This window comes from Cenococcum geophilum (genome assembly GCF_001692895.1).
Source record: "Cenococcum geophilum 1.58 unplaced genomic scaffold K441scaffold_5, whole genome shotgun sequence".
Classification (NCBI taxonomy): domain Eukaryota; kingdom Fungi; phylum Ascomycota; class Dothideomycetes; order Gloniales; family Gloniaceae; genus Cenococcum; species Cenococcum geophilum.
In genome coordinates, this window is record NW_027137563.1 from 429,318 (window position 1) to 452,667 (window position 23,350).

Here is a 23,350-nt window from a genome sequence, read left to right on the forward strand (position 1 = left end):
CTCCATTGCTGTCCGAGATTCTCGCTCACAAATACCAGGTCTCGGGATATTGCAGGTAATATTGTAATATCTACGACCTTAGGGAAGTAATTTCGTATCGGGTTCGCTAGGGGGGTCTAGTATTGATGTGGTATACGATGAGTTTGGGGGAGCATGAATCCTACCTCTGGAGCAATGTTGGATTGTCGTTAGGACGTGATGAGGATTCTCTACCGCTTAGCGTAATAAGTCTGGCGTTGGCTAAGCGATGCGGATTTTTTCAAGAGGGTTTGCGAGACTGTAGTGAGAGAACCCTGAACTCTTTTACTGGAACAGGAAAGCTGAACGCTTTGAATATGCGCTCAGCTCTCGCAAAGCGTATGCTAAGAGACTTTTATGAAAATAGAGAGAAAGGGAATTCAGGGGGACAAGGACCCGGGATTGGTTCGAGTGATTAGATATAATCTTCATGGGAATCAATGTTTTGCAATTAGAAGCCATAGAAAAGGGCTTTGAAAGGGAAAGAAGGCAATGATGCCACACGTACACCTTCATGCCAATAACCCCTATTTAGACCGGAAGTATATATTGTCGGAATCTTAACAACCTCAATTATTTCGTTCTCTTCCTTAAACTCTGGTCTCCCCCGTTCCACCCTCCTTGTCCCCCGGCCTCTCATCCCTACTGCTCGCCCCCCCTCTCCTCTCCCAATCCAGCCAACTCCCTCTATACTCCCCCACCTTCTCATACCCACCTTGCCGCGCCAACTGCGCCGCCGCGGCGCTGCGTACGCCCGACTTGCAATAAAACACGACCTCTTTACTCGCCGGCGGTTTAGTGAAGCCGAAGCGGTCCTCGAACTCGTCTGACGGCAGGAAGAGGGCTTTAGGCTGCGAGGAGATAGGGATATTGATAGCCGAGGGGATAAAACCCGCCGCATACTCAGCGGGTTCGCGGACGTCTAAGAAAACACACCCGTCAGCACCCCAGCTCTTATAAAGGGCCGGGCCACAGAGGGGGCCACACGCAGGAGGGGGGACAGTGAGAGGAGGACGGATGCGGTCAATGGGAACCAGAGCGCACGCAGACATACCAACAAGCACGACCCCCTCATCCGGACTCTCCACGATCTTCTTCACCTGCATCCAGCACCGTTAACCCCTCCCCCCCACACCAACACCGCACACTCACATCGTCAAACTCATACACCTTCGACTTCGGCACCCCGGCCGAATGGCACCGCACCTGCCGCCCCTGCTGCAGCACCCACCTATACCCCACCGCCGCAGCGCGGGGCGCAGGAGCACCGATGGCTCTCCACGGCGCCGGTATACAGGCGCGCGCAATTGAGGAGGTGGGGGCGCGGAGGGGAAGAACCAGGAGGGCGCGTCTGGATGCCATTGCCTCGTTTTCCGAGTCTTCAGGGTGAGGGATGTAGTAGTAATTGTTGGGGAAGCGGAGCTAGGAGCTGTGGAGGTGAGGTTGCGGAGGTAGTTTCGGGAGGTGACAAAATCGAAATCGCTCCGATGGTTGCCCACGTCACAGCCTCGCGATTTCACGTGATGGGTGTGGGTGGGGGGCTGAATGTATCGCGGAAGAAATTTGTGTACGATGCGGTGGAATGGGCAGGTTACGCAGGTCACGTATATCACGCAAGTCACAGATATAGTGGTTGTAATGGGCAATTTGTTGTTCGGTCTATTGTGCCTCTGCAGCGCTACGAGAGAGATTATGAGCCGCCTCATCTCCATCCATTGCACAGTCCGAGGGTAATATCTTCAACTCGTGGAGGGTCGTGACGAGGCTGATCGCGAAAGAGAAGGGAGAGGAGAGGAGTTAATCGTAAGAGAGTCGTGCGAGTATCGGGAAGCTGGACCAGGACCATACCAAACACACAGCAAGCCCACAAACATCAAATATAAACGCCAGAGAAACAGAATAAACAAGGCCAAACCAAATAAACAAGTCAAGCAAATTGGTATATTTCTTTTTGCGCCAGGGGATATCATCTCTCTTGAACGCCCTCGTTTCACAAAAGTGAAGCAGCACTAAAACGGGGAATCACGTAGTTACGTACAGGGTTTGTCCGACAAAGCTTTTATGTTCGCCAGAGGGTATATTTCTTTTATCATGGGTGGGACCGGAGATGGGTATTCGTTGTCATGATTGAAAATGGAGGAAATCTTTAACGAGGAGGCCCAATAGGGGCCGGGTATCCAGATGCAGAATGAGATGTGCTGGGACGTCCGCTATCAACGGAAGCCCGCGGATCGTACCTGGGAGTAACATCGCCAGGCGCCGCAGAAGTATTTGAGCCAAAGGGAAATTTGTTCTCGAACCGAGGGGCCGGCAAGGGCCAGCCATTGCTGTGGTGCTCATCGTCAGGCAGGTTGATGCCACTATCGTTCCAAGGGTTGCGATACCCGCTGCCTTGGGATTCGAGACTAGCAAGCGACGCTTTAGATGCGTTGCTTGAAGCATGTTTAAACAATGAGCTTGGCGAGTTGGATCCGTTCTTACGGCGTTCGAGTATAGAAGTGAAGGATGACATGCTGCCGGGTTTACGAAGTCTGTCTAAGAAGCCAGACCGTTCGGCCGGGTCATCACCAAAATGTGAACGAGTCGGAGAATCCGTGGTATCAACCGGCGGTTCCGCTCTCTGAAGCAATTTGGAATCAAAAAATGGAAGGGACTCTTCGAAGGAGTCCGACTTCGGGCGCGGAATAGCGCCTCTGATGGTATTAGCATCCAGACCATGCATTACCAATTTGTTTACGAGAAAGTCGATAGCATCCTTCAGCCCACCAGCATTGTTGCGAGTGAAGCTCAGAACAAGGCCTTCGATCTGGTGGTCTGAACCATCAGGCGACTCCTGGTGTGGCTGCTTTAGATGCACTTCGACAACGTATTGGTCCTTCATTTTCTCAAGGACATCATTCTGGAACTCCGAGGATCTCATATATTCTCTCAGCTCAGAGGAAGCAGGGAAAGCGATCTCGTGGCTTTCTGGTACCATACCCTAGGATAAACGTTAGTGTGCGCTGGGAACTGAATCAGCGGCGATCATTACCAAGAATTCGTCAACCGCCAACGGAACCTGATACTCAGGACCGGAGACGGTGACGATATCACTAGCCTGCTCCGTGCTAGGGAAGGTTATCTTGCAGTTGAACTTTTTCTCAAGCTCATCGATTTTATCCATGCGAGCAATAAGCTCACGATGGTAGAGCCGATTGATTGGAACATGTTCAGAGACAAACTCAGCGTCAGCCTTCTCAACCATGTCCATAATCTCTTGCTTGACCAAATCTAAGTTTTGGGCATTGCGGGCAGGAGTACGACAAATGACATTGTCGACCTTTATATCATCTTCTTCCTTGCCTAGCCCACCACGATCCATCGCGTTTGAGAACTTGACGAAAACGGAGTACTTCTTCATGATCCGCTGGATGTGTTGGCCACCGATGCCAATAATACGCTTATGGTATTGGTCAGGAACGTGGAAGGAGATGGCAGCGGGCATTTCCTGCTCAACAAGATCCAATCCGCTTTTAGTCGCATCGTATTGAGCCCCACGGACGACAATGTAAAAATTGTATTCGTTAAACCCGTCGAAAACAATCTGGACGCTGCTGTGGCTCATGATCTTGTTAATCTTTCCATTCTTCTTACCACTAACAAATTCTTTATGCTCGTTTGCAAGCTCAATCTTGACACTCATATTGTACTGTGACTTCTTGACGAACGGGATGTTGTTGATCACCATCATGGCCGCTTTCACAGCGTCATCAGATCCATAAATATGGAAGTTGAGCTTCTCGAAGCTGATTTCTGCACCAGAGTTGATGCAAATATCCGACAACATTGCTCTAACATCGCTTGGAGTTGGTGGCCGTTGAGATGGATCGGGATGAGTGATGAACCAAGATGCGCTATAGAACTGGCCAGCCTGGACGAGATTAGTGGGGATTTTAGAACGCGTTGATCATGCCTAACTTACGAGAGCCATCAATTCTCGCACGGTCCTTTCGACATTCAAGACGTCAGTGCCTTGGACTCGAACCAGACCGCGCTGCATCCCAAGCGGTGGGAGAAGAATGTAAGAGCCGTTATTTTCGATGATCTTACGAACCTTGTCGAGTCGCTCAAGCAGGATGCTGTCAAGCTTAGTATCAGTCACAACAACAGGTTTTACAAAGACTTTGGTGCTCATGACGAGATCATGAAGCTTTTGCTTGGCATGCAAAATATCTTCCGGAGTCTTTCCGGTGATGAACACTTGGTCTTCTGGTCTCCTGATGGCGCCTGGAGGGCAGTAGCCGTATAATCGAGGAAATGGCGGTGGGAAATAAATGGCGGTGCCAGTCGCCGACTCTATTAACTTGATATTCTTTCGTGCTCGTCCACATATCAAAGTATGCATTGTCAATTCAAGTTTCATGGTATCAACATGCCGATGGAGCTATGATGAAATATTAGGATACCATATCAAACCGTTAGGGTGCACGCAACGCTTACAATCTGGTCTATCATGATCAATATTCTAGTCTTTGCGTGCTCCATACTTTCCATATCTCCGTATATCGTACACCTTAATCGTGAATCTAGACTTGTTTCTAAATTGCCGTTGAAACTCGCGGATTCGATGTCTGGCTGCTTTGGTATAAGCACGAAGATGTCTGCTTTTGTGGTCTTCGAGATGAGGTCTAGTTGATTAAGGACTGGAGATTTGAGACACGAAGAAGCTGTGTCGAAGATGAGATTTGAGTCAATATCCACCGATGAGGATCTCTTAAAATTTTCATCGTCGTTAGCATGATCTCTCGTTTGCTAGAGTGTATGGATGGGGTAACCTACCAGTGAAATTGGGGTTTCATTCAATATCTTGGCTCGCATTTGGTTAACAATCTCCAACTCTCCAGAAAGACAAACGTTGGTGACAAGTGCTCTTAACGGTCCCCGTTGTAAGCCGGGCAGCGGCTTTGGCTCCGACGAGACCACGACAGCCTGTATACGCCCATCGCTACTCTCACTCATCTCCCTGCATAGATTCCGTAGGTTCTCGACGTTCTGGGCATGCACGGGAAGCTTGTGGTTTGGAATGCCTTCTGCCGTGCCTTCCGGATGGGTCCATCGTGCTTTTGCCCCAGGGCTGGCGTACATTATATCGTCGACATCAGGGCCAGCGAGGTTGGAGGAGAAAGGGACATTGAAGGACAGGTTGACCTGGGTGCCCGGCGGGATAGCTGGGGGAACAGCAGAGGCACCAGAAGGGCGCTTGATGGGGGTTGTTACTGGCAAATCGTTGTGTGATCGGGACATGCCAAAGCCTATCGAGGGCGTCATTTTCTCCCATCCATGGCGGGCAGAACCTGTGAAGTTTGATATTTTGTGCATTGTTTGGAGGTCGCCCTAGGTGAAGTCGGGCGAAGAAGTTGTTGAGCGGAGGGAGGAAGTCGTTGGTCGTGGGTCGTGGTGCAAGGCTGAAGGTCGACGCAGAAGGCGGATTTGGCGAGCGAGTTGGAGGTGGGATTTGCCGGGGGCTGCAACCACGGACTAAGGAAGACCAGTGGGAGGGCAGAACCCAGATTTCAAAGCCGCCTGGACGGGGCAATAACCCGACGTCGTCTTACCGAACACACTGGGGGACGGCTGCGCACACTCTAACCCGCCGTATCAGATGTTCAATATGTATGAGGAATGCGAGGACACGATTTGTGTGCTCTGGCCTCTCTCTGGAGTTTTTCTGGATGCTATCGGTGGCAGCTGCAACCGCTTGTTTGGAGGCTGATGGCGGTTGAGGATGCAACTCTCTGACGAGGAGACCGATCGAAGCAGCATGAGTGGCTGGATGCGCGCTGGGGCTGCGAGACACTTTCAACCGCCACGGCCGGACAGGGAAATGCCTCAGCTGAGGGCCTTGACGTCGACCTCGAAAGGATATCCCTTGATTCCCTTCACGCCTGAAGAAGATAAAGGGGAGCTTAGCACACGATAGGTGGGGCACAGATCTGATGATGCAACTACGAAGTCAAAGCCTCAAGGACGAGAGGGTGTGCAACAGGGATAGGCCGGCGCTGGAGGGCATTAGAGAGTCTGGATGGAGACCGAGGCCGTGAATGATGACTACTCTAAAGTATTCCGGCCACTTTTGACCGCTTTTGACCACTTTGACCGCTTTCACCACTTTCATCACCTCCACTGCTGTTCACACACTGCATGGGCATTCTCTCTGCCCGCATGGCTTCATGTCCACTTCGCTGGAGCGCGAGTGTGACCTCAACGATCTCGGGGTGTGGCCGCCGTTGCATGCAGGGAAAATGGACTTGGACTTGGGAGCTGAGGTTCAATCCATGTGGAAACTCATTTCGGGGGTTGCAGGGCGGTGCAGCGCAGTAAGCAGTGGGAGGGAGTGTTGACGTGGGCAGAGGCTGATGGGCATAACCCCTGGAACACGCACTTTCGGGCGTTTTCGATGGTTTTTGCGCCCTGCACAGCTTTGCCCGGCTTACACAGCTCTTCTGCATGCTGAGTGGTCTATTTGGCCCTCCTAAATGCATTTTTGCCTGTGGGTGGGGCGGGCGGAATTCTACCCGATTCTCTGACCCTACTATCGAGACGTAGCAATCATCGTATGGCGTGAACGGCTCCCACCCTTGGCCGCTCGTTCCGGAGTACGAGCAGTCAAACCTCCTTAATACGATATGGGGTATATAACGATATCCTCTGCATTACGATCTACACCCCTTGATCAAGCCTTTTTGGTGTAATATTACGATAATCTGACTTTTGACAATGTCGTTAAGCACCTACCACCAATATCGGTATAACCAGTAGAGAATTTGTATGGGAGAGGGCCCTATTTGGCTCGCGAGGTAGATATCCTAAGCCTTTTTAGGTATTAAGATCCTCTTTTTCCTACTTATTCAACTAACACGTGACTCTTGATATAACAATACCATTGGTATTACGATACGCTCGCCCGAACAAACGGTATTGTAACTAAAGAGATTTGACTGTACTAAGATAGGGGCTTATGTAGAAGCTGTTGAGCCTCTTGTGGACACCAAGCTTGAGCTGCACGCACCAAAACTGCAAAAAAAAACTGCTACGATCTGCTGCACAATCACTTTCGTCATCAACGTCACCCGCCTAGTCCTCGTGTCGCCCAAGTCTGGCAGGCTCTGGCATGCTCACTTTCTTGCTTCAATCCTTGGCCTTGGTTGGCGTACAAAATAATATTGTTTTGGTTTGCTACTGGCTATGACGCGCAACCAGAGAACCCTCTTCGAGCAACCTTCAAATACCCAGACACTGCCCTTGACCCTGGGCCACCATCTCCGTGTCCATGTCCACATCAGCCACCAGTCTACTAACCACCAATAGCGGAACAATGCTCTCTATAACCTACACACAGAGTAATAAAACAAGAAGCTAGGCCAACCCTCACTGGCATAGTACTACAATGAATACCCAAGGTTCAAGGAATGTGATAGTATTTCTCAGTAACGATAGCTCACTCTCCTCATTTCCCCACCGTACGGATCCTGTGCGACCTCGATAGGCCTCTCAAGCCCATCGTCAACGAAGCGCCTTTGTTGCGGCACGGGAGCGTAGGCATATCGGCGATCATCCAGAGGAACATATGGGTCCCCTTGGACACTAACCTCTCGATATCGCTGAACAGGTGGGTCGGCACGCCTTACGTAACCGGGCTGGACGCTTTCATGACGGGTCGTGATGTATTCGTTTGGTGCCTCTCGCCTCACTACCTCCGGACGAACGCTGAACGATCTTGTCACGTACTCACGTGGTGGCGCCATTTCCTCATAGTGCACCAGTGGCCGTCTCTCCACGACCTCGCGGATTGGCGCATACTCGGCTTCGGCCGGGCGTAATGAATACTCTCTCTGTCGGTAAGATCGAGGTTCTACCACCTCAATGTCTGGTTGCTCGACGTATCTCCGTGCTGGTGGCGGAAGCATCCTCTGCAGAGCCTCCTCTTCTTCGTATGGGTCAACTACTCGGGCAGGTGCATGTACAGCAGGTTCCCGCGCAATAGCCCGTTCGTAGTACGGCTCAACATCAACACGCCTGCTAGGCGGTGCAACTGATTCTCTTAACTCCATGGCGGTTGGCGCAGCATAGTATTTATTGCCATACTGGTCAACCACGACTTGTCTTGGAGGAGGCCCCATCGCAACAGGAGTGTGAGCTCTTGGTAAGTACTGTTCTGTGACATGAACAGGTGATCGTGATCGTTCGCGGGCATACCGAGGTGCTGCTGATGGACGGACTGATCCCTCGCGATAGATCGGTTGCGGGGCCGGCCGGTCAGCAAATGCATAAGATGCGGCGCGAACATGGCGGTTATCAGAGGGTGGATAGAGTATGGGCTCAGGTACTGTAGGGGAAAAAGGGCGCCTAGCATATTGGAGACTAGCGACTCGCCTCAAGTCCTGATCATCACGCTCCGGTCTCCGATGCGTCGTGCGTGAAGGCACTCGGACTACAGTTGGAGATATTGGTTCCTCAATATGTCTGTACGCCCGTGGTAATGGCTCCTGCTCTCTGTAGTAAACGGGTTGTGCCCGAGTCTCTCTTGCTGAGACGATCTCAACGTCATCTGGTAACTGCCGTATCACTCTCTGTCTGCTAGGCTGAGGGTCCGAGAAGCTTGCGAATGGAGGCGGGGAAGTCGGTTCTTCTTTAATATAGGGCTCCGGAGATCGTGCAACGCGTTTGTTCCCAGCGCGACCGCGTTTTTCGCTGTTATCGGGATCCCTCCTTCGTTTTCGAGGGTTACGTATGCTCTGCTGAGGAGCGGCAGGGCTTTGTCTCCTCGAAGTTCTGGGAGATGCATGATCGGCGCGACTGGAACTAGCATGATCATTCGATTTGTTGTCATCAGGTCTAGGAGATGCATAACCTCGTCTGCTTTCTTGTTGGCCATTTCGACGGCCTTGGTCGATTTTAGGAACCTTTGTGAAAGCAAGCGGAGATACACGAGCTGGCTGAGGAGCCACGGGCGATCGAATATGATTCCTGATGACTGGTACTGCAGGAGAAGTAGGAGAGGGAGGTCTGTTATAGCCATACCCGTTTACACCACCAGATTGTTCTACACCACCGCTCTGTCCCTGCAACCTGTTGTACTCCGTTTGGTGGGACCCTTCTGTTTGTGGACCTGTTGTGAATGCATCTGCGGCCGGTGGTGGTGAGTATTCAGACTCTTCTCTCTCATCGCGGGATATTTCTGGAGCCGTTGTGTAGAAATGGAGATCGTCAGCTGGTTCATACTGATCCTCGTCTTGTAGATTCGTGAATGACTGGTTTTCGAGAGTTTTTTTCGAAGCACTAGTTTCGTTGTTTTGAACTCTGCCCTGTGATATTACAGCTCCAGCTGCATCAGCACCGTCGACATTTTGTGTTTCAACATCCTCCGAAGACGAACTGTTTGCTTGACTAGAGTAATACGAATTCTCATCGAATGAATCACTGCCGTCGCTGTTGCGATTAGCGCTGGTTTGCAAACCTGAGATTGGTTTTACGAGCTCCAAAGCTTTGGCTAGAAGTTCATCCACATCAAAACGTGCTTCGGTAGCTAAGGCTAAATCGCTGTCGCGAGATTGGCCCCTCTTGTCAACCTGATCCTTGATTGCACGTTCTATCCGCTGCCGTTTGAGCTGCAATTCGGCTCTCACAAGGTCATCGGATTTTGTAAGAAGTACAGGGTCGATGCTGGAAGAGGGTTTCGCTGAAAAGGGTCGCTGCCCATTTGGCAGCTGTGGAACGAAAGGGGCTGTAGGCTGGTAAAAATATGAGGGAGTATCCGGGTATGAAGGGGTGTGGAGGCTCGAGGCAGCCCCATTGGCAGTTCCGTTAGTCGTAGGTTTGTATGAGGAGGAAGGAATATTCTGAACGGGACGCGGTGCAACCTGTTCTAATACGGAGTCAGGGAGTTTGATCCGGGGATGTTTGCCAGCAAACACTTCATCTTGAAGCTGGAAAAGCTTCTCGTAGAAGTCAGCATAGCGACGAGTCTCAGAGGACATGTCGCTGTTGCCGTTCAGAAGCGGCGCTGCTGCGACCCCCGAGGACATTGCGCGACACGAACTGGTCCTTCGCAATGTCCGTCGTGGCTTTTATTTTTCCTAGAGGCAAGCGCCTCGTCAATCAAAGATTCGATGCTAAATATTACTGCGAGTAAGGCGCATGATGGCCAGTAAATTGTGGACGACGATGAAAGTGAGCGAGAGGTCGGGTGTTGGAGAAGGACAGGGTCGAGTCGACTGATGAGGTTGAAGCTCTTTCCCGAGTCGTGCCAAGGCCTTCTAGCCAGGGTTAGCCAAATAGTTCACCTGGGAGTCGAAACCATCTTCACAGTAACAACCAACCAAGACATATCAAAGGCGCTTAAATCTTTTCGTGGCATGCCTTATTTTTATGCAACTCTAAGGTATCTCGTATTTTGGATTTTTTTCTTTTCGGCTTTGGTGTCTTCTTCTATAGACTTCATAATGAGCGACATGACTCAGAAGCCGGTCTTCTTTTTTGATATTGACAACTGCGTATGCAACAACTTCTGCAATATATCCTTCACCTATACTAACATGGCATTCAGTTGTATCCTAAGAGTCTGTCCTTCTTGCATGTTTATTTCTGGTTGTATCTTTGCGTTCTGACTCTATTTAGGTACAAGGGTGGCAAACCTGATGACAGACCTTATTGGTATGATTTCTCTATCTGCGGTTCCATTCACAGTAATCTCCTCGTATTCCTTTCTAATGTACATGTCTTTTCCACGTCGCAACTCCTTTTACGTTCTGGTCTTATATTTCCCAGACAAATACTTCGAAACACACCTATCTCTATCACAAAAAGATGCCAACGAGCTTCATTTCAAGTACCACAGGGAGTACGGTCTGGCAATCGAAGGTCTGGTTCGCCACCACAAGGTTGATGCCCTCGAGTACAATCGCAAAGTAGATGATGCGTTGCCGCTCGAAGATGTCATCAAACCCAACCCTTCGCTACACAAACTGCTCGAGGATATTGACCGTAGCAAGGTGCGTCTATGGTTATTCACAAATGCATATATTACGCACGGAAAGAGGGTGATCCGATTATTGGAAGTCGAGGATCTTTTTGAAGGGATCACCTATTGCGATTATGGCGCGGAAGACATCGTGTGCAAGCCGCACACAAACATGTTTATGAAGGCCATGCAGGAGGCTGGAGTCCAATCTCCGCAAGGCTGCTATTTCGTAGGCAGGTGCTCCCACAATACAGTGTCTTGCAACGGCATCTGAAGAGAAGGATGACTTACTGTAACGTCCAGATGATTCCTACAACAATGCAAAGGCTGCACAGGCTCTGGGCTGGACAGCAGTTCATCTCCTAGATCATTCGGATCCGGATCCAGCCCATCAAGCAAGCCAGTACCAGATAAGAGATCTTGAAGAGTTAAGAGATATATTTCCGCAATTCTTTAAATCACCGGTTGGCGAATTGAAGTAGCAGATGGTAAACTTCGGATTGGTCAGAATATTGAGTGAGACATTATCTTCTGTATATCCTCTCACTTTCACGGCCTATTCTCTCTGGTATCGAAGCATATAGAACAGGGTGTTTTAGAAATCGTTTTCATGACTTGCATAAACCAGGTAGAGAATTAGAATTAGAATCTGAAGGAATAATATAGGATATGACCTGTACGCAACCCTCGGATGGCATGATGTCTTCAGGGATCTACCCTGATTTCTTGCATAGAAGATTCTCTCGCCTCCTTTTCAGACATAGTCCTTGGCGGGCTCCACTATCGATAAACCCAACTAGCAGCCTTGCACCCGGGCAGCTACCAGCTCCTAACACCACCTACTATACTTCTACATATGAATACGTACTCACCACCTCAATCACCCATCTAATGCCCCCGCCCACCCCAAAATACTTCCAACTAGCCATGTCCCCCGCCGCCCCGCCGCCCTCCTCAACCCCCAAGCCCAAACGAACTCCCCTCCTCCGCCTCGAGCTGCGCGACCTCTCACAACCCGGCGCACAATCCTTCCTCTCCTCCCTCTCCGCCCCCACCGCACTCGAAGAAGCCGTCGCCGGCGTGCTCTCCTACCTCTACCGCGGCCTGCCCCGGCACTGCATCCCGCCCACGCGCTCCGTGACGCTGGTCCTGCGCTCGATGCCCGGCGTCGCCTACACCACCGGCAAGGACCTTGACGACGACCACAAGGAGATCCACTTCTCGACCGACTATATCGCGGGCGTGCCGGAGTCGCGCCGCAGGGCCGAGATGCTAGGCGTCATCCGTCACGAGATGGTGCACTGCTGGCAGTGGAACGCGTTGGGCACCGCGCCGGGCGGGCTGATTGAGGGCATTGCCGACTGGGTACGTCTACGGAGCGGGCTTGTGCCGCCGCATTGGAAGCAGGAGAGTGATGGCGATTGGGACGCTGGGTACCAGCATACGGGGTATTTCCTGGAGTATTTGGAGAAGAGGTTTGGGGAGGGAAGTGTGAGGCGTGTTAATGAGGCGTTGAGGGAGCAGAAGTATGAGGAGGAGTCGTTTTGGGAAGACTTGTTTAGCGAGAAGGTGGGGAAGCTGTGGGAGGATTATGGGGAGAGTTTTGGGAAAGAGAAATTAGAAGAGAAGAAGCAAAAGTCGTAAGATGGAAATACAAAGATGATGAGGCAAATAAGGAGCCATAGATCACTTCTACATCCGCTGGTTAGCCTTGAAACGGGATGATGACGAGTAGAGGGTATATCCATGTTTGGAAAGGCCATGCATTGTCGAGGAGCAACTTTCTAAGGCCCATTTGACACAATCTACCTCCCACCGTACTGAATAGAAGATATATCCCTATCATACCGTTGGTCACCGATACCAGATGATATTATCTCCTTAGCTCTGTAGGCATCTACGCCTGAGCTATCGTACCTCCAGCACCAATGAAAGCTGTTGGTAGCTCTCCAAAACCAAACCATAGCTAGGTATAGCCAGGGGCAGATCTTCCGAGGACGGATATGCTAAGAAAGAGATACTCGGCTCAAAACGGCAGGTTGTAGGAACCCCATTCCGGGCGTGTTGCAGCAGGATCTTATCACAGATTTTCTAGAGACTCTAGTTACAAATTTAGTCAGGGCTAATCTAGATAATTATCAAGACCGCAGGAATGGTATGTCTGTCATATGTCGAATCCGGTCCAATGGTTGACACAAGTGATTAATATTCCTTTGCAGGGTCCTAACGCTGTTGACCGGGGTCCGATTCTAGGACCAACTCGCTCGGTAAGTGTGAAGAGAAGGGCTAAAGGCTGATTAAATTGTGGTAAAGGATCATTAGTCACCAATCCTGCAAGACTAGAATGATCGGGTTAGCTCCACGCGCAGACGGGAAGATTGATCTTGGCGATCAAACAGTATAATTTCATACCTTTTTAAGTGCCAAGCACGACCATTTTAACGTATTTCTACCTATTTTAGGTATAATTCTATACAGAATGGGTATAATTCCGCGCAGTTTGATTGGCACAATCAACACGCACTTACAACAAGACGCAAAGAGGTGGTGTAGTTGCCGTATGCACTGATATTGATCAGTGGTTGCGGAAAGGCCCTGCAAAGCTCAGCTAGCTAATTGTGGCTGATCCGAAGCTTCCGGGCTGTCTTCCACAGCTGAGCTGCGGGATTATCCACCCCTATATGATTGGGGTACGCAAATCGAGTGTTCATTTTGCATACAGGATTCATTAGGACGCCGGAGGAATGGGATGATCATGAGTCACGATGCTGACAATATTACTCAACCGTGCGGCTCTGTCTAATACACTACTGCTCCCTTATTTGTTTGGAGAAGAGCCTTGCTATTAAAGAGGTATTTCTGTCGGAACAAGCACCAAGTTCCTTGAGGTCCTGCAGTATCCCTTGACCGTTAATTCGCGTCCAACGGTTATCGATAAAAACTAGCCAATCAACCGAGCTGAATCTAACGCTCGTACTGAGGAATATAAAGCTTTTGATTTTATAGTAATTTAATATACACGCCCAATTTTAGGAGTTAAGTCGCTCGATATGAGGTTGCTAGCACTTGTCCTTCCTGTAGAACCTTATTTTGGGTTATAGTGTATGTAATTAATTAATGGAATCTATAGGTGTACGCGTTGTTTTGACATGGGTGTTCGTGCACGGACCACTTACTCGTGGGACGGTGACGGGTCAAGGGATACCGATGTTACGGCCGTAGGATCACGGCTTCCAAGCTGAAGAATCCTTTGGATTCTGAAGCGATTGGCTGCGCCTTGCCCTGCTCAGGGAAATTGCTGTGAGTTATGGTAATACTAGCGCTGAGACTAGCAGATGGAATCGGCTTACTGTATGTGGCATCCATGTGCATTCTTGTGGAGGCCTTGGAGGGTTTCTCAGGTCGTGAATACCTCGTAAAGACTGCCTTTATAACACTACATGAGGCACTTAATACCCGCAGGATCGGGCCACAAAAGAACAATTTGCTAGTTTTTTAGATTACATTATTATTATCACGCTAATATGAATATCAAGAACTTCCACATTATATCTCTCTTCCTCCCTCTCGCCACCCTTATCCTTCTTGGTTCAGCCAAAAACCACACCTCCCAGGCTTCCCGGAACCTCGCCACCATCAAAGCCATCTACAACTTGACTGTATTCCCGAACAACGTCCCCTTCATCACGCAGGGCTTCTCCGCGATTCCTGCCGGCCTCTTCAATGCCAACGCGACGGGCCGCGTGTCGCCATTAGGCAACTTTAGTGGCTTTGAGGAGAGCGCAGAGTACTTTTTCGGGCTAGCGCCGACGCCGCAAGCGCCTTTCTATGCGGCGTTCGCAACTGCGGATGTGGTTGAGTTTTCCAGCTGCGGAGATGTGGCGAGCAGCGTGGTGAGATTTGACGCAAGAGTTCTGAACCAGAGCAGGCCTGACTTCGGGAAACATGTGACGTATCTCAAGGAGGTGAGTTGTGCCGGGACAGCATCCGGTCTCAAGTTCAATTCCAGCTAGTTTCCTTGCTCATCTGAGTTCGAGGGATAGAGTTGACGCGCGGCGTTACTTTGATCGTATTTGCTAACATGGTATTGTTGGCGATAGATTGCGTTCTGGAAATTTGACAAAGACGGCGCCGTCCTAGCCTACGACGCCTGGATCCCGAATCTCGCCCTCTTCGAGCTCTACTTTGGCGGCACGGCGCCTAAAGACTGCCCTTCGGCATATAATCCTGGCTCGCTCTCTATTGCGGTGCCAGTGGACGACAGCATTCTGGGTCTGTGCGGGTCTATACAACAGCTGTGCACAGGGTCGAACCTCCAGTATAAGGATGTAGCTGAATGTGCGAACGTACTACACACCAAGCGATTTGGCATTGCGGATGAGCTATGGGGCGATGATGTCGTGTGTCGGTTCGTGCATGTGTTGTTGGCGAGGATCAGACCAGAGGTTCATTGTCCGCACGTTGGACCAACGGGAGGCGGGAAATGTGTGGATGTGCAGTATGACCAGGTATATTTCGAGGATGATCAGGTGTTGTTCGGAGGGGTTGGAGATAATATCTTTATGTGTGGAAAATAATCTCGAACAGGACCGCCTGACTGACTTTCGGAATAAATCAGGAATTGACACCGGTAGATTGAGTAATGGGCAAGAATCTTTGATATGAAATAAAGACCCCAAACCGCAACCGTCATCGAGAAAAGACGATTTATAATGATGAAAGTCAAGATGCTGGAGAGATCGTTCATTAGAAACTTCGTAACCTCCTCTTTAAAATCTACACCTCTTCAAATTGTCCCCGACATACATTTATTGTACCAATCACCGTAGTCCCCCACGTACATTTCTTGCACCAACCTCCATATACGTATTCTATTGCGGAGGCCTGCGGGCAAGCCGGGCAGCAATTCCATATTGAGTTTGGGAGCGACTTGAGTGAGTTGGCGGACAAGGCGCTCATAGTCTAATTCCGCCGGACGTGAGCAGTTCAATAGCTCTTGGTCGAAGTCGTTGCTATCTAGATCAGACAGAAATGGAATGATTTGTCCATTGAGAAGCATTCCTTTCCAGATAGAGGGAGAGAGAAGCCGGGTGCATTCAGAAGAGTCAATCTTAAGTGGATATAGGTAGTCGAGGACAGATAGGAACAGCTCTGCAGGCAAACTTTCGATTCTCCTTTGAAATTGCATGCGGAAGGCCGACAAATCCTCCCGAGGCCGTTGCGGAAGAGGCTGAAGACAAGAAATAAGACTCTCGGCCAAGTTAGGAATATCGAGAGGATCGGCCTCCAGGACATCCTTTTCTTCCTTGGTCAAACACTCCCGGTCATAGTAAATATTGTGAACATAGTACTCTCGAGGTAAGTAATAGTTATGGGGAGCGTCCAGTTTCTCGGTTATCCCCCAGTCCCAAGTCGATCGCCGGGCCATCAGTACCTCGAAAAGATCAGAGACGGATGTGACTTGTCGTGTGCGACTCTTTATCGTGGAATCATTGTTTTTCGACCGGATCCGGATGATTTGCTTTGTGAGTTCCAGGCAGGCTTCGTGTACCGGGAAATTTTGCGACAGGTCCCAATCGCTGTAGGCATTCACCGAAGCCTCTCCGTGAATAAGTTGGCAGCGCGAACCTTCGGTAATAACAGCTGGCCATTCAAGCACCTGAGCGCCCCGTTTTGATTCATGTTTGAGAGTCCAGCCGGCGATGGGTGGAAGTCCGTCTGAGGAATCATGCTCGGTCAGGAGCACGACCTTTCCAGCCCATTCTTCGCACGGATATCGCCAGAAGGCCGTTCCGCATATCGCGCAGAAGACGTCACTGTACAGCCAGTGTTCTTCGGAAAGGTCCAGCGAAAGCATGATTTGTGTCAGAGAAAGATGTATCAACAATTCCAGGCAGAATCTCGTACCTTAAATCAACAGATATTTGAAAGATGACGGAAGAGTAGAAGCCGAAGAGGAGAGCCGATATAATAATAGAACGACTCAAGACAAAATTGCACAGCCATGCGCAGGGGCCGATCGCTATTTTACCCTTCGGAAGCGAAAGCCAGCTGCTAGGCTGATAGATAATTATACAACATCAGCGCGAGCGAAACATACGAGCAGCATGTAGGCGCGGTAGGATATGTGCGTATGCTGAGTGCTGAGGTTTCGTAGTGACATGAGTGGCTGGGGATTATGGCGTTAAACGAGGCGGTAGACTAAATTCTTAGAAAAGCCTAGCGTCATCGCGAGCGTGTAAAGTGGTCATGGTGGTTTTCCTGGACGCGACTCGCGACTTTTGCTCTAGCCCCAACTACCAATTTCACCCCTCTTTTGCGCAAATCTCCCAGTCCACGACAACTTGCTTCTCAACCCCCTTACCCTTTCTCAACCTGTCTCAATAACTCGTAATACATTGTGAGAAAGGAGATATTGAAGAAGACGCAACCCCTTCAGCATGGACGGCCAAATTAGGGATGAAGCGGTACGAGATCGCATACGGGCCGCAGAAGAGTTCTTAGACCCAAGTATGTTTACTACATCCTTATTTGAGTACTGCAATTAACGCTTGTCACAGGCGATCAACGTGCACGAAGGTATTCCCTCAGCTACCGAAGCCCCCGGTTCAGAGCCCACACTGATATCACACAGCTACCGAGCGGAAATCGTGTTGATGCTTAATCGAGGCTTGCGGAGACTTACAGTATGCTTGTAATACGCTAGGCAGAAGTGAAACTCTTGTTTATGGAAAATAGGTCAGCTTGGACGAAATCAGGGCGCATAATCGAGATCTGTCAGATGGGTATGTGATAACGACTTCAAGCGCGGAAGTAAAGCTAACACATGCTAGTCTACTCAATTCACCATTTGACTTTGTGCCAGCATTCGATATGGCATTGAAAAACGTCGTAAAGACCCTTCCCAATCGTCCGGCGAAAGAAAGTGCCGACGAGGTGGTATGTTTCATAACCTTCACACCAAACAGGAGCAATATTGATGGACCTAGGTTTATTACTGTGCATATGTTGGGAGTTTTGGCGAATATGCTTGCAATCCTCGAACACTGGGCTCAAATCAGCTCAACCATATGGTTTCACTGGAAGGAATCGTCACAAAATGCTCGCTTGTGCGGCCAAAAGTTGTCAAAAGCGTGCATTACAATGAGAACCAGAAAAAATTCCACTCCCGCGAGTACCGAGATCAAACGATGACAGCAAATGGAGCGGCTAGCACCAGTGTATATCCCACGGAGGATGATGATGGCAATCCCGTGAGTTTTGTAACCTTTGTAAAGAGTTATTTCTTATGCGCCTCCAGCTCATCACAGAATACGGCTACTGCACCTACCGTGACCACCAAACAATCTCAATTCAAGAGATGCCCGAACGAGCACCTGCTGGACAGCTCCCACGCGGCGTAGATGTCATCATGGACGATGACCTCGTGGACCGTGTCAAGCCCGGTGACCGCATTCAGCTTGTTGGTATCTATCGCTCCCTAGGAAATCGCAACGCAAGCTCTGGCAGCTCTACCTTCCGTACCCTCATCCTAGCCAACAACGTGATTCTACTCTCCTCTAAATCAGGTGGCGGCATTGCCCAAGCCACCATCACCGACACCGATATCCGTAACATTAACAAAATCTCCAAGAACCGGCGAGTTTTTGACCTGCTCTCCCAATCATTGGCACCATCCATCTACGGACATGATTACATCAAGAAAGCAATCCTTCTCATGCTTCTCGGCGGTATGGAGAAGAATCTCGATAACGGCACTCATCTTCGTGGCGATATTAACATTTTGATGGTCGGTGACCCTTCGACAGCCAAATCCCAGCTCCTCCGCTTCGTTCTCAATACGGCTCCCCTTGCCATTGCAACAACTGGCCGTGGCTCCTCAGGTGTTGGTCTTACAGCTGCCGTGACCTCAGATAAGGAAACTGGTGAACGCCGTCTTGAAGCTGGTGCCATGGTTCTTGCCGACCGTGGCGTGGTTTGTATTGACGAGTTTGACAAAATGAGCGATGTAGATCGAGTTGCCATCCATGAAGTAATGGAACAACAAACTGTGACAATTGCCAAAGCTGGAATCCATACCAGTTTGAATGCAAGGTGCAGTGTTATTGCAGCTGCAAATCCCATATTTGGCCAGTACGACACTCATAAGGATCCACACCGCAATATTGCTCTGCCAGACTCGCTTCTGTCCCGTTTCGATTTGCTGTTTGTCGTTACAGATGATATCGAGGATGCGAGGGACAGGCATGTCAGCGAGCACGTTCTGCGTATGCATCGGTACAGACAGCCGGGCACTGAGGAGGGCGCACCGGTGAGAGATCAGGGCGTACAGACACTAGGCGTCGGTCTTGACGATGGCGAAGATGTGAATAAGCCGACAGAAGTCTACGAGAAGTACAACGTCATGCTGCACTCTGGTGTTAATATTACCGTTGGAAGAGGTGCGGCAAAGAGAGTCGAAGTGCTCAGTATCCCTTTCATCAAGAAGTATATTCAATATGCGAAGAATCGGATCAAGCCGGTATTAACGAAAGGCGCGGCGGATCACATCGTGGCGACATACTCGGCTCTCCGTAACGACGAACTCGAAACAAATCAAAGGCGCACGAGCCCTATGACGGCGCGTACACTCGAAACTCTCATCCGTTTAGCTACTGCGCACGCAAAAGCAAGGCTCTCGAACCGCGTCGAGGAAAAGGATGCCAAAGTCGCAGAAGGAATCCTACGCTTCGCCCTCTTCAAGGAAGTTGTCGAGGTCGAGAGAAGGAAGAGGAGGAAGATAACCAGAGAGCCAGACGTCATGTCGAGCGATTCGGACGACAACTCCTCAGACGATGATGACGGTGGCGATGATACCCAACGTGGTACCACACCACGCCGAACAGGCGGACCAAGTACGAGAAGCCAGCGTGGTGGACGAGGGAACGGCACCGCAAACGGAAACGGAGCCGCCGGACCTAATTCGAACGATGATGACGATGACGATTCGGCAGGAGATGACTTATATACCATTACACCGCGGACCCAGCGCACAAGGTCTAGCCGAACAGGCGCAGTCGGCACAGCAGGTCCCTCGTCACAGTTCTCCGTTGCCTCTTCCCAGCCTGCGTCCCAGCTGCTCCCCTCGCAAACGGAAACGCAGGACGACTCTCAAGCGGCGGCTTCAGCCGCCGGAGCGGGCACCGCCATCACGCCGGCCCGCCTGCAGATCTTCCAGACGGCGCTGGGCCAACTGATCGACGGGCCGCTATTTGCAAATGATGCTGCGGATGTTGAACCGCTTGTTGCAGCTGTGAACGCGAGGATCGCAAGAGGCGGTAGTAGGGAAGAGTTTGGTTATGAGGAGGCTGACAAAGCGTTGAACGTGCTTTCTGAGAGGAATAAGATTATGTGAGTGCCCTCCACATCCTTCTAATAAAGAAGCATCCGCTAACGCTGCACGCAGGTACTCTGATGGGCTTGTGTACAAGATTTAGGGTTCTTGCTAGATTGATGGGTATGGTTGACATTGAAGTTGAACGGTGTTGGGGATCGGACTGGACATGAATGTAATCGATGTGAAGAAATGGGAAGTGTATGCTGCGCATTCATGAAGTTCTCCGGGCTTTAGTGTGTCGTATGGCTACTGTGGTTCTACTCTTGGGATTAAATAGTTCTAAGATTTGGTTCCCGCGCATTTGAGATACACTAAACCATTATTAAATTAGGCAAAGAAACTCTGCACTATTCAAACTCAATTTTTAGAGTTCATCAGCCCTATTAAGAGCATTTTTAGAGCTCATCTGAGACTTATTTCGGATTTCCGGTGGAGTCTCGCAATAAATTTTCAGCCTTCGTGTTTCCATTATCAGCTTGTCATGCTGAAGTGTTCTCATTTCGGATGCCCAGCCCATCCCAGCCACAGCCTGCGAACGCCGCACTAAACGTCAACGGCATATCGGTAGGGCTGAAGTACCGACCACAAACACCGTCCACTAAATGTGCCAAGATGTATGTGTGCGATACGAGTACGAGTACGAATGCAAAGTACCGTTCTAGGGAAAACAGATTGCAGAACTTACTTCTTGGGGTTATCGTACACCTCTACAACACTATACTCTAATCGAACTTTGTCTTACTAGATCTTCGGTATTTCATGGAAAAGCAGAACATGGAGGCGTGTAAATAGCCCACCCCTAGGCCAACAGATCTTCCTAGCCCCGCCGGGTAGGCCAATATTTTCACTTTCAATCTTCTGCAGCGATAGTCGCCTGAGATAATCGATACATATATTCAACGGTTGAAAGATATGAATAGATGGGTCCCATCAAAGGGAAAAGGATTGAGAACAGATGTTCGTACCCAGCAAATTTTTCTTCCGAATCATGCAATAGATTTTATAAATGGATATTTCATTCAAGGCTTAGCTGCTAAGAATACGTTCAGTTCATCTTGTTCAGTGAGTAACATTAGTGGTGAAGAAGCATGACGTAATAGCCACCCAGACGACAAGCTACCCAAACGAGTCGCCCAATCAAAATACACCAAATTAATAGTAGGAGAGTTATAGTTAGTTAAAGTTAGTGTATTTTAATTGGGTGGCTCACGTAGGTAGCTGTCTTACATGTGCTGGTTTATGACTCATCCCGTGTTTGCTCAAACGATCAATGCCAAATCAGTCATAAAAATAAGTCTACAAGCGGCTTAGGATACCTATCCCTTAACCCGCTGGGGTGCAATGCCAAGCTGCACCGTGCACGAACACCGTACAGCTCGGTACGGTGTTCGTGCACGGTGCAGCTTGGCATTGCACCCCAGCGGGTTAAGGGATAGGACGGATTCTATCATCTTCGCCAAATCACTCACAACCTCGGTTGTAAATACAATACAGTCTGACAGGCTCCAGTACCCCCCCCTTATATGCGCGCGCAACACACAACAATTTCGCTTCATACGCACTAGAGAATTTCAAGTTTAACTCTTGCAATTAAGCTTAAAAAATTAAAGGCTTTGCCTTTCTTGCGCGTGCACAGCTCTTTTGGCAAGCGCACAGTATCTACGCTGGATGGTGCGCTTGACTAGTGATTACCGAAATTGCTGTGTGTGTTGCGCGCACACAGGGGGGGGACACTGGAGCCTGTAAGATACAGACTGTACACCACCTCTTTACATCTCGTTGTAAGTGCCTATTGATCTTGGTGGCTAAACTATCTATTTTAGGCATAATTCTATACAGAAAGGGTATAAATCCGCGCTGTTTGATAGGCACGATCGGCACGCACTTACAACGAGATGCGCCGAGGTGGTGTAGAGATGATTCGGCTGCTCCTTTGCCTCATTCCCCGTATTAACGCGTATCGGAACTTGGCGTTGCCGACGCCATGGCAATCTCCACGTAAATAATGCCGCATCTCACTGGGCGCTCCAGGCATCACTTTTTCGCTTTTCGACATGTCAGCTCTTACATCTTTTGGGTGATGGCCGTTGCGCTTGTAGAACCCCGACTACTATTCAAGTGCAAAAACTTTACGCGATGGCCAGCTTCCGTAAAGGAAAAAAACCGACGCCTTCCGCACCACTAGAAAGCCGTGATGCATCTAAAATGGACGCCAAAACTGCAAAGGTGACTAAGAAGGAAAAGGGCGGTGATACGGACGTAAAAAAGAGAGACGATGGCAAAGACAACAAGGAGAAGGCCAGCTTGAAAAACTTCTTCGTAAGGGGCGCCAATCCATTTGGGAGTGTCGATTCTGTGCTGAAACTTGAGGGTGCAATTAGAGAGTACTCTCCTATGCAACCCCTCTAGATTGGGTACTCATGGGTGCTTGTCTGATCACTTCGATCGGTGCTGGAATTGTAAGTGCTTCGAGCTACTTCTCGAGGGTGTTGGTGGCGGCTAATAAAACGGTAATGCATAGGCCATGCCACTCATGAACATCGTTTTTGGTGGGTATACAATCTCCGCCGTGAAATATCTGTGCTAAGCTATTATAGGGAATCTCGTCGGGCATCTCACTGGGTATTTTATTCCCAATACGACTGTCACAAAGGCCGAATTTCAAGCTGAAGTGAACCGGAACGCGTTAGTTGATCTCTCTTATCCAGCTCGCCACAAGCAGTTCATACCGATGAATCTTGCTTGCTGTATGCTTTGTGCGAATGCCTAGAAGCCATCACAGTCTTTCCTCTGGCAAGTATTCTCAAGTCAGATTGTGACCCTGGGAAGCATTCTGTATATTTGATGATGCTCCGGATTCCTTAGAAGGCATTTGGGTGGCCATATCCTATTTTCCTATATCATTGAGCCCTAGTTTCATTTACCCAAAGACTCTCTTACAAATACCGGCATACTCA

The 23,350-nt window shown here is 49.7% G+C and overlaps 9 protein-coding genes across 9 annotated transcripts; 5 read left to right on the plus strand and 4 right to left on the minus strand.

The window, feature by feature from the left end:
• Positions 1 to 448: 448 nt before the first annotated feature.
• K441DRAFT_693114 (Rhodanese-like protein) lies at positions 449 to 1,615 on the minus strand. Its single transcript, XM_067652622.1, has 3 exons — positions 1,171 to 1,615; positions 1,073 to 1,118; positions 449 to 940 (listed from the first exon to the last, which is right to left on the minus strand). The coding sequence occupies exons 1-3, from the start codon at positions 1,378 to 1,380 to the stop codon at positions 609 to 611; spliced, it is 588 nt and encodes a 195-aa protein (XP_067508377.1). The 5' UTR covers positions 1,381 to 1,615; the 3' UTR covers positions 449 to 608.
• Positions 1,616 to 1,768: 153 nt separating this feature from the next.
• Positions 1,769 to 5,747, minus strand: K441DRAFT_653236 (uncharacterized protein). The gene is made up of 5 exons (XM_067647505.1): positions 4,837 to 5,747; positions 4,498 to 4,770; positions 3,980 to 4,441; positions 3,050 to 3,928; positions 1,769 to 2,998 (listed from the first exon to the last, which is right to left on the minus strand). The coding sequence occupies exons 1-5, from the start codon at positions 5,374 to 5,376 to the stop codon at positions 2,165 to 2,167; spliced, it is 2,988 nt and encodes a 995-aa protein (XP_067508378.1). The 5' UTR covers positions 5,377 to 5,747; the 3' UTR covers positions 1,769 to 2,164.
• A 1,426-nt stretch (positions 5,748 to 7,173) lies between these two features.
• K441DRAFT_653237 (uncharacterized protein) lies at positions 7,174 to 10,240 on the minus strand. The gene has a single exon (XM_067647506.1). The coding sequence runs from the start codon at positions 10,080 to 10,082 to the stop codon at positions 7,482 to 7,484; it is 2,601 nt and encodes an 866-aa protein (XP_067508379.1). The 5' UTR covers positions 10,083 to 10,240; the 3' UTR covers positions 7,174 to 7,481.
• Positions 10,241 to 10,372: 132 nt separating this feature from the next.
• On the plus strand, positions 10,373 to 11,697 carry K441DRAFT_653238 (pyrimidine 5-nucleotidase). The gene is made up of 5 exons (XM_067647507.1): positions 10,373 to 10,550; positions 10,604 to 10,616; positions 10,675 to 10,710; positions 10,825 to 11,250; positions 11,321 to 11,697. The coding sequence occupies exons 1-5, from the start codon at positions 10,500 to 10,502 to the stop codon at positions 11,497 to 11,499; spliced, it is 705 nt and encodes a 234-aa protein (XP_067508380.1). The 5' UTR covers positions 10,373 to 10,499; the 3' UTR covers positions 11,500 to 11,697.
• Positions 11,698 to 12,289: 592 nt separating this feature from the next.
• Positions 12,290 to 12,829, plus strand: K441DRAFT_653241 (plant basic secretory protein). The gene has a single exon (XM_067647508.1). It carries the CDS (start codon positions 12,311 to 12,313, stop codon positions 12,659 to 12,661), a length of 351 nt encoding a protein of 116 aa, XP_067508381.1. The 5' UTR covers positions 12,290 to 12,310; the 3' UTR covers positions 12,662 to 12,829.
• Positions 12,830 to 14,541: 1,712 nt separating this feature from the next.
• On the plus strand, positions 14,542 to 15,594 carry K441DRAFT_540936 (uncharacterized protein; the record flags this gene model as incomplete). The annotated part of the gene is made up of 2 exons (XM_067642618.1): positions 14,542 to 14,982; positions 15,118 to 15,594. The coding sequence occupies 2 exons, from the start codon at positions 14,542 to 14,544 to the stop codon at positions 15,592 to 15,594; spliced, it is 918 nt and encodes a 305-aa protein (XP_067508382.1).
• Positions 15,595 to 15,699: 105 nt separating this feature from the next.
• On the minus strand, positions 15,700 to 16,582 carry K441DRAFT_251806 (uncharacterized protein). The gene has a single exon (XM_067640778.1). The coding sequence runs from the start codon at positions 16,443 to 16,445 to the stop codon at positions 15,804 to 15,806; it is 642 nt and encodes a 213-aa protein (XP_067508383.1). The 5' UTR covers positions 16,446 to 16,582; the 3' UTR covers positions 15,700 to 15,803.
• A 729-nt stretch (positions 16,583 to 17,311) lies between these two features.
• On the plus strand, positions 17,312 to 20,802 carry K441DRAFT_703002 (DNA replication licensing factor MCM3). Its single transcript, XM_067653440.1, has 8 exons — positions 17,312 to 17,527; positions 17,578 to 17,596; positions 17,652 to 17,703; positions 17,756 to 17,802; positions 17,851 to 17,956; positions 18,007 to 18,270; positions 18,318 to 20,407; positions 20,463 to 20,802. The coding sequence occupies exons 1-8, from the start codon at positions 17,458 to 17,460 to the stop codon at positions 20,491 to 20,493; spliced, it is 2,679 nt and encodes an 892-aa protein (XP_067508384.1). The 5' UTR covers positions 17,312 to 17,457; the 3' UTR covers positions 20,494 to 20,802.
• Positions 20,803 to 22,375: 1,573 nt separating this feature from the next.
• K441DRAFT_251912 (uncharacterized protein) lies at positions 22,376 to 23,296 on the plus strand. The gene is made up of 4 exons (XM_067640779.1): positions 22,376 to 22,712; positions 22,775 to 22,852; positions 22,915 to 22,942; positions 22,991 to 23,296. The coding sequence occupies exons 1-4, from the start codon at positions 22,530 to 22,532 to the stop codon at positions 23,161 to 23,163; spliced, it is 462 nt and encodes a 153-aa protein (XP_067508385.1). The 5' UTR covers positions 22,376 to 22,529; the 3' UTR covers positions 23,164 to 23,296.
• Positions 23,297 to 23,350: the final 54 nt, after the last annotated feature.

What these genes read in the sequence shown, in the direction of transcription:
- K441DRAFT_693114 (XM_067652622.1), bottom strand. Translation starts at nt 1,380, where the DNA reads ATGGCATCCAGACGCGCCCTCCTGGTTCTTCCCCTCCGCGCCCCCACC. An exon ending in AGGTGTATGAGTTTGACGAT is followed by an intron (nt 1,119 to 1,170) that starts GTGAGTGTGCGG and finishes TGCTGGATGCAG; the next exon opens with GTGAAGAAGATCGTGGAGAG. An exon ending in TGAGGGGGTCGTGCTTGTTG is followed by an intron (nt 941 to 1,072) that starts GTATGTCTGCGT and finishes GTGTTTTCTTAG; the next exon opens with ACGTCCGCGAACCCGCTGAG.
- K441DRAFT_653236 (XM_067647505.1), bottom strand. Translation starts at nt 5,376, where the DNA reads ATGCACAAAATATCAAACTTCACAGGTTCTGCCCGCCATGGATGGGAG. An exon ending in ATGAAACCCCAATTTCACTG is followed by an intron (nt 4,771 to 4,836) that starts GTAGGTTACCCC and finishes GAAAATTTTAAG; the next exon opens with AGATCCTCATCGGTGGATAT. An exon ending in TGGCGGTTGACGAATTCTTG is followed by an intron (nt 2,999 to 3,049) that starts GTAATGATCGCC and finishes CGTTTATCCTAG; the next exon opens with GGTATGGTACCAGAAAGCCA.
- K441DRAFT_653237 (XM_067647506.1), bottom strand. Translation starts at nt 10,082, where the DNA reads ATGTCCTCGGGGGTCGCAGCAGCGCCGCTTCTGAACGGCAACAGCGAC.
- K441DRAFT_653238 (XM_067647507.1), top strand. Translation starts at nt 10,500, where the DNA reads ATGAGCGACATGACTCAGAAGCCGGTCTTCTTTTTTGATATTGACAAC. An exon ending in CCTGATGACAGACCTTATTG is followed by an intron (nt 10,711 to 10,824) that starts GTATGATTTCTC and finishes TATATTTCCCAG; the next exon opens with ACAAATACTTCGAAACACAC. An exon ending in GCAAGGCTGCTATTTCGTAG is followed by an intron (nt 11,251 to 11,320) that starts GCAGGTGCTCCC and finishes TGTAACGTCCAG; the next exon opens with ATGATTCCTACAACAATGCA.
- K441DRAFT_653241 (XM_067647508.1), top strand. Translation starts at nt 12,311, where the DNA reads ATGGTGCACTGCTGGCAGTGGAACGCGTTGGGCACCGCGCCGGGCGGG.
- K441DRAFT_251806 (XM_067640778.1), bottom strand. Translation starts at nt 16,445, where the DNA reads ATGGCCCGGCGATCGACTTGGGACTGGGGGATAACCGAGAAACTGGAC.
- K441DRAFT_703002 (XM_067653440.1), top strand. Translation starts at nt 17,458, where the DNA reads ATGGACGGCCAAATTAGGGATGAAGCGGTACGAGATCGCATACGGGCC. An exon ending in GAGGCTTGCGGAGACTTACA is followed by an intron (nt 17,704 to 17,755) that starts GTATGCTTGTAA and finishes TATGGAAAATAG; the next exon opens with GTCAGCTTGGACGAAATCAG. An exon ending in AGGATGATGATGGCAATCCC is followed by an intron (nt 18,271 to 18,317) that starts GTGAGTTTTGTA and finishes ATGCGCCTCCAG; the next exon opens with CTCATCACAGAATACGGCTA.
- K441DRAFT_251912 (XM_067640779.1), top strand. Translation starts at nt 22,530, where the DNA reads ATGGCCAGCTTCCGTAAAGGAAAAAAACCGACGCCTTCCGCACCACTA. An exon ending in CCAGCTTGAAAAACTTCTTC is followed by an intron (nt 22,713 to 22,774) that starts GTAAGGGGCGCC and finishes GGGTGCAATTAG; the next exon opens with AGAGTACTCTCCTATGCAAC. An exon ending in CTTCGATCGGTGCTGGAATT is followed by an intron (nt 22,853 to 22,914) that starts GTAAGTGCTTCG and finishes GGTAATGCATAG; the next exon opens with GCCATGCCACTCATGAACAT.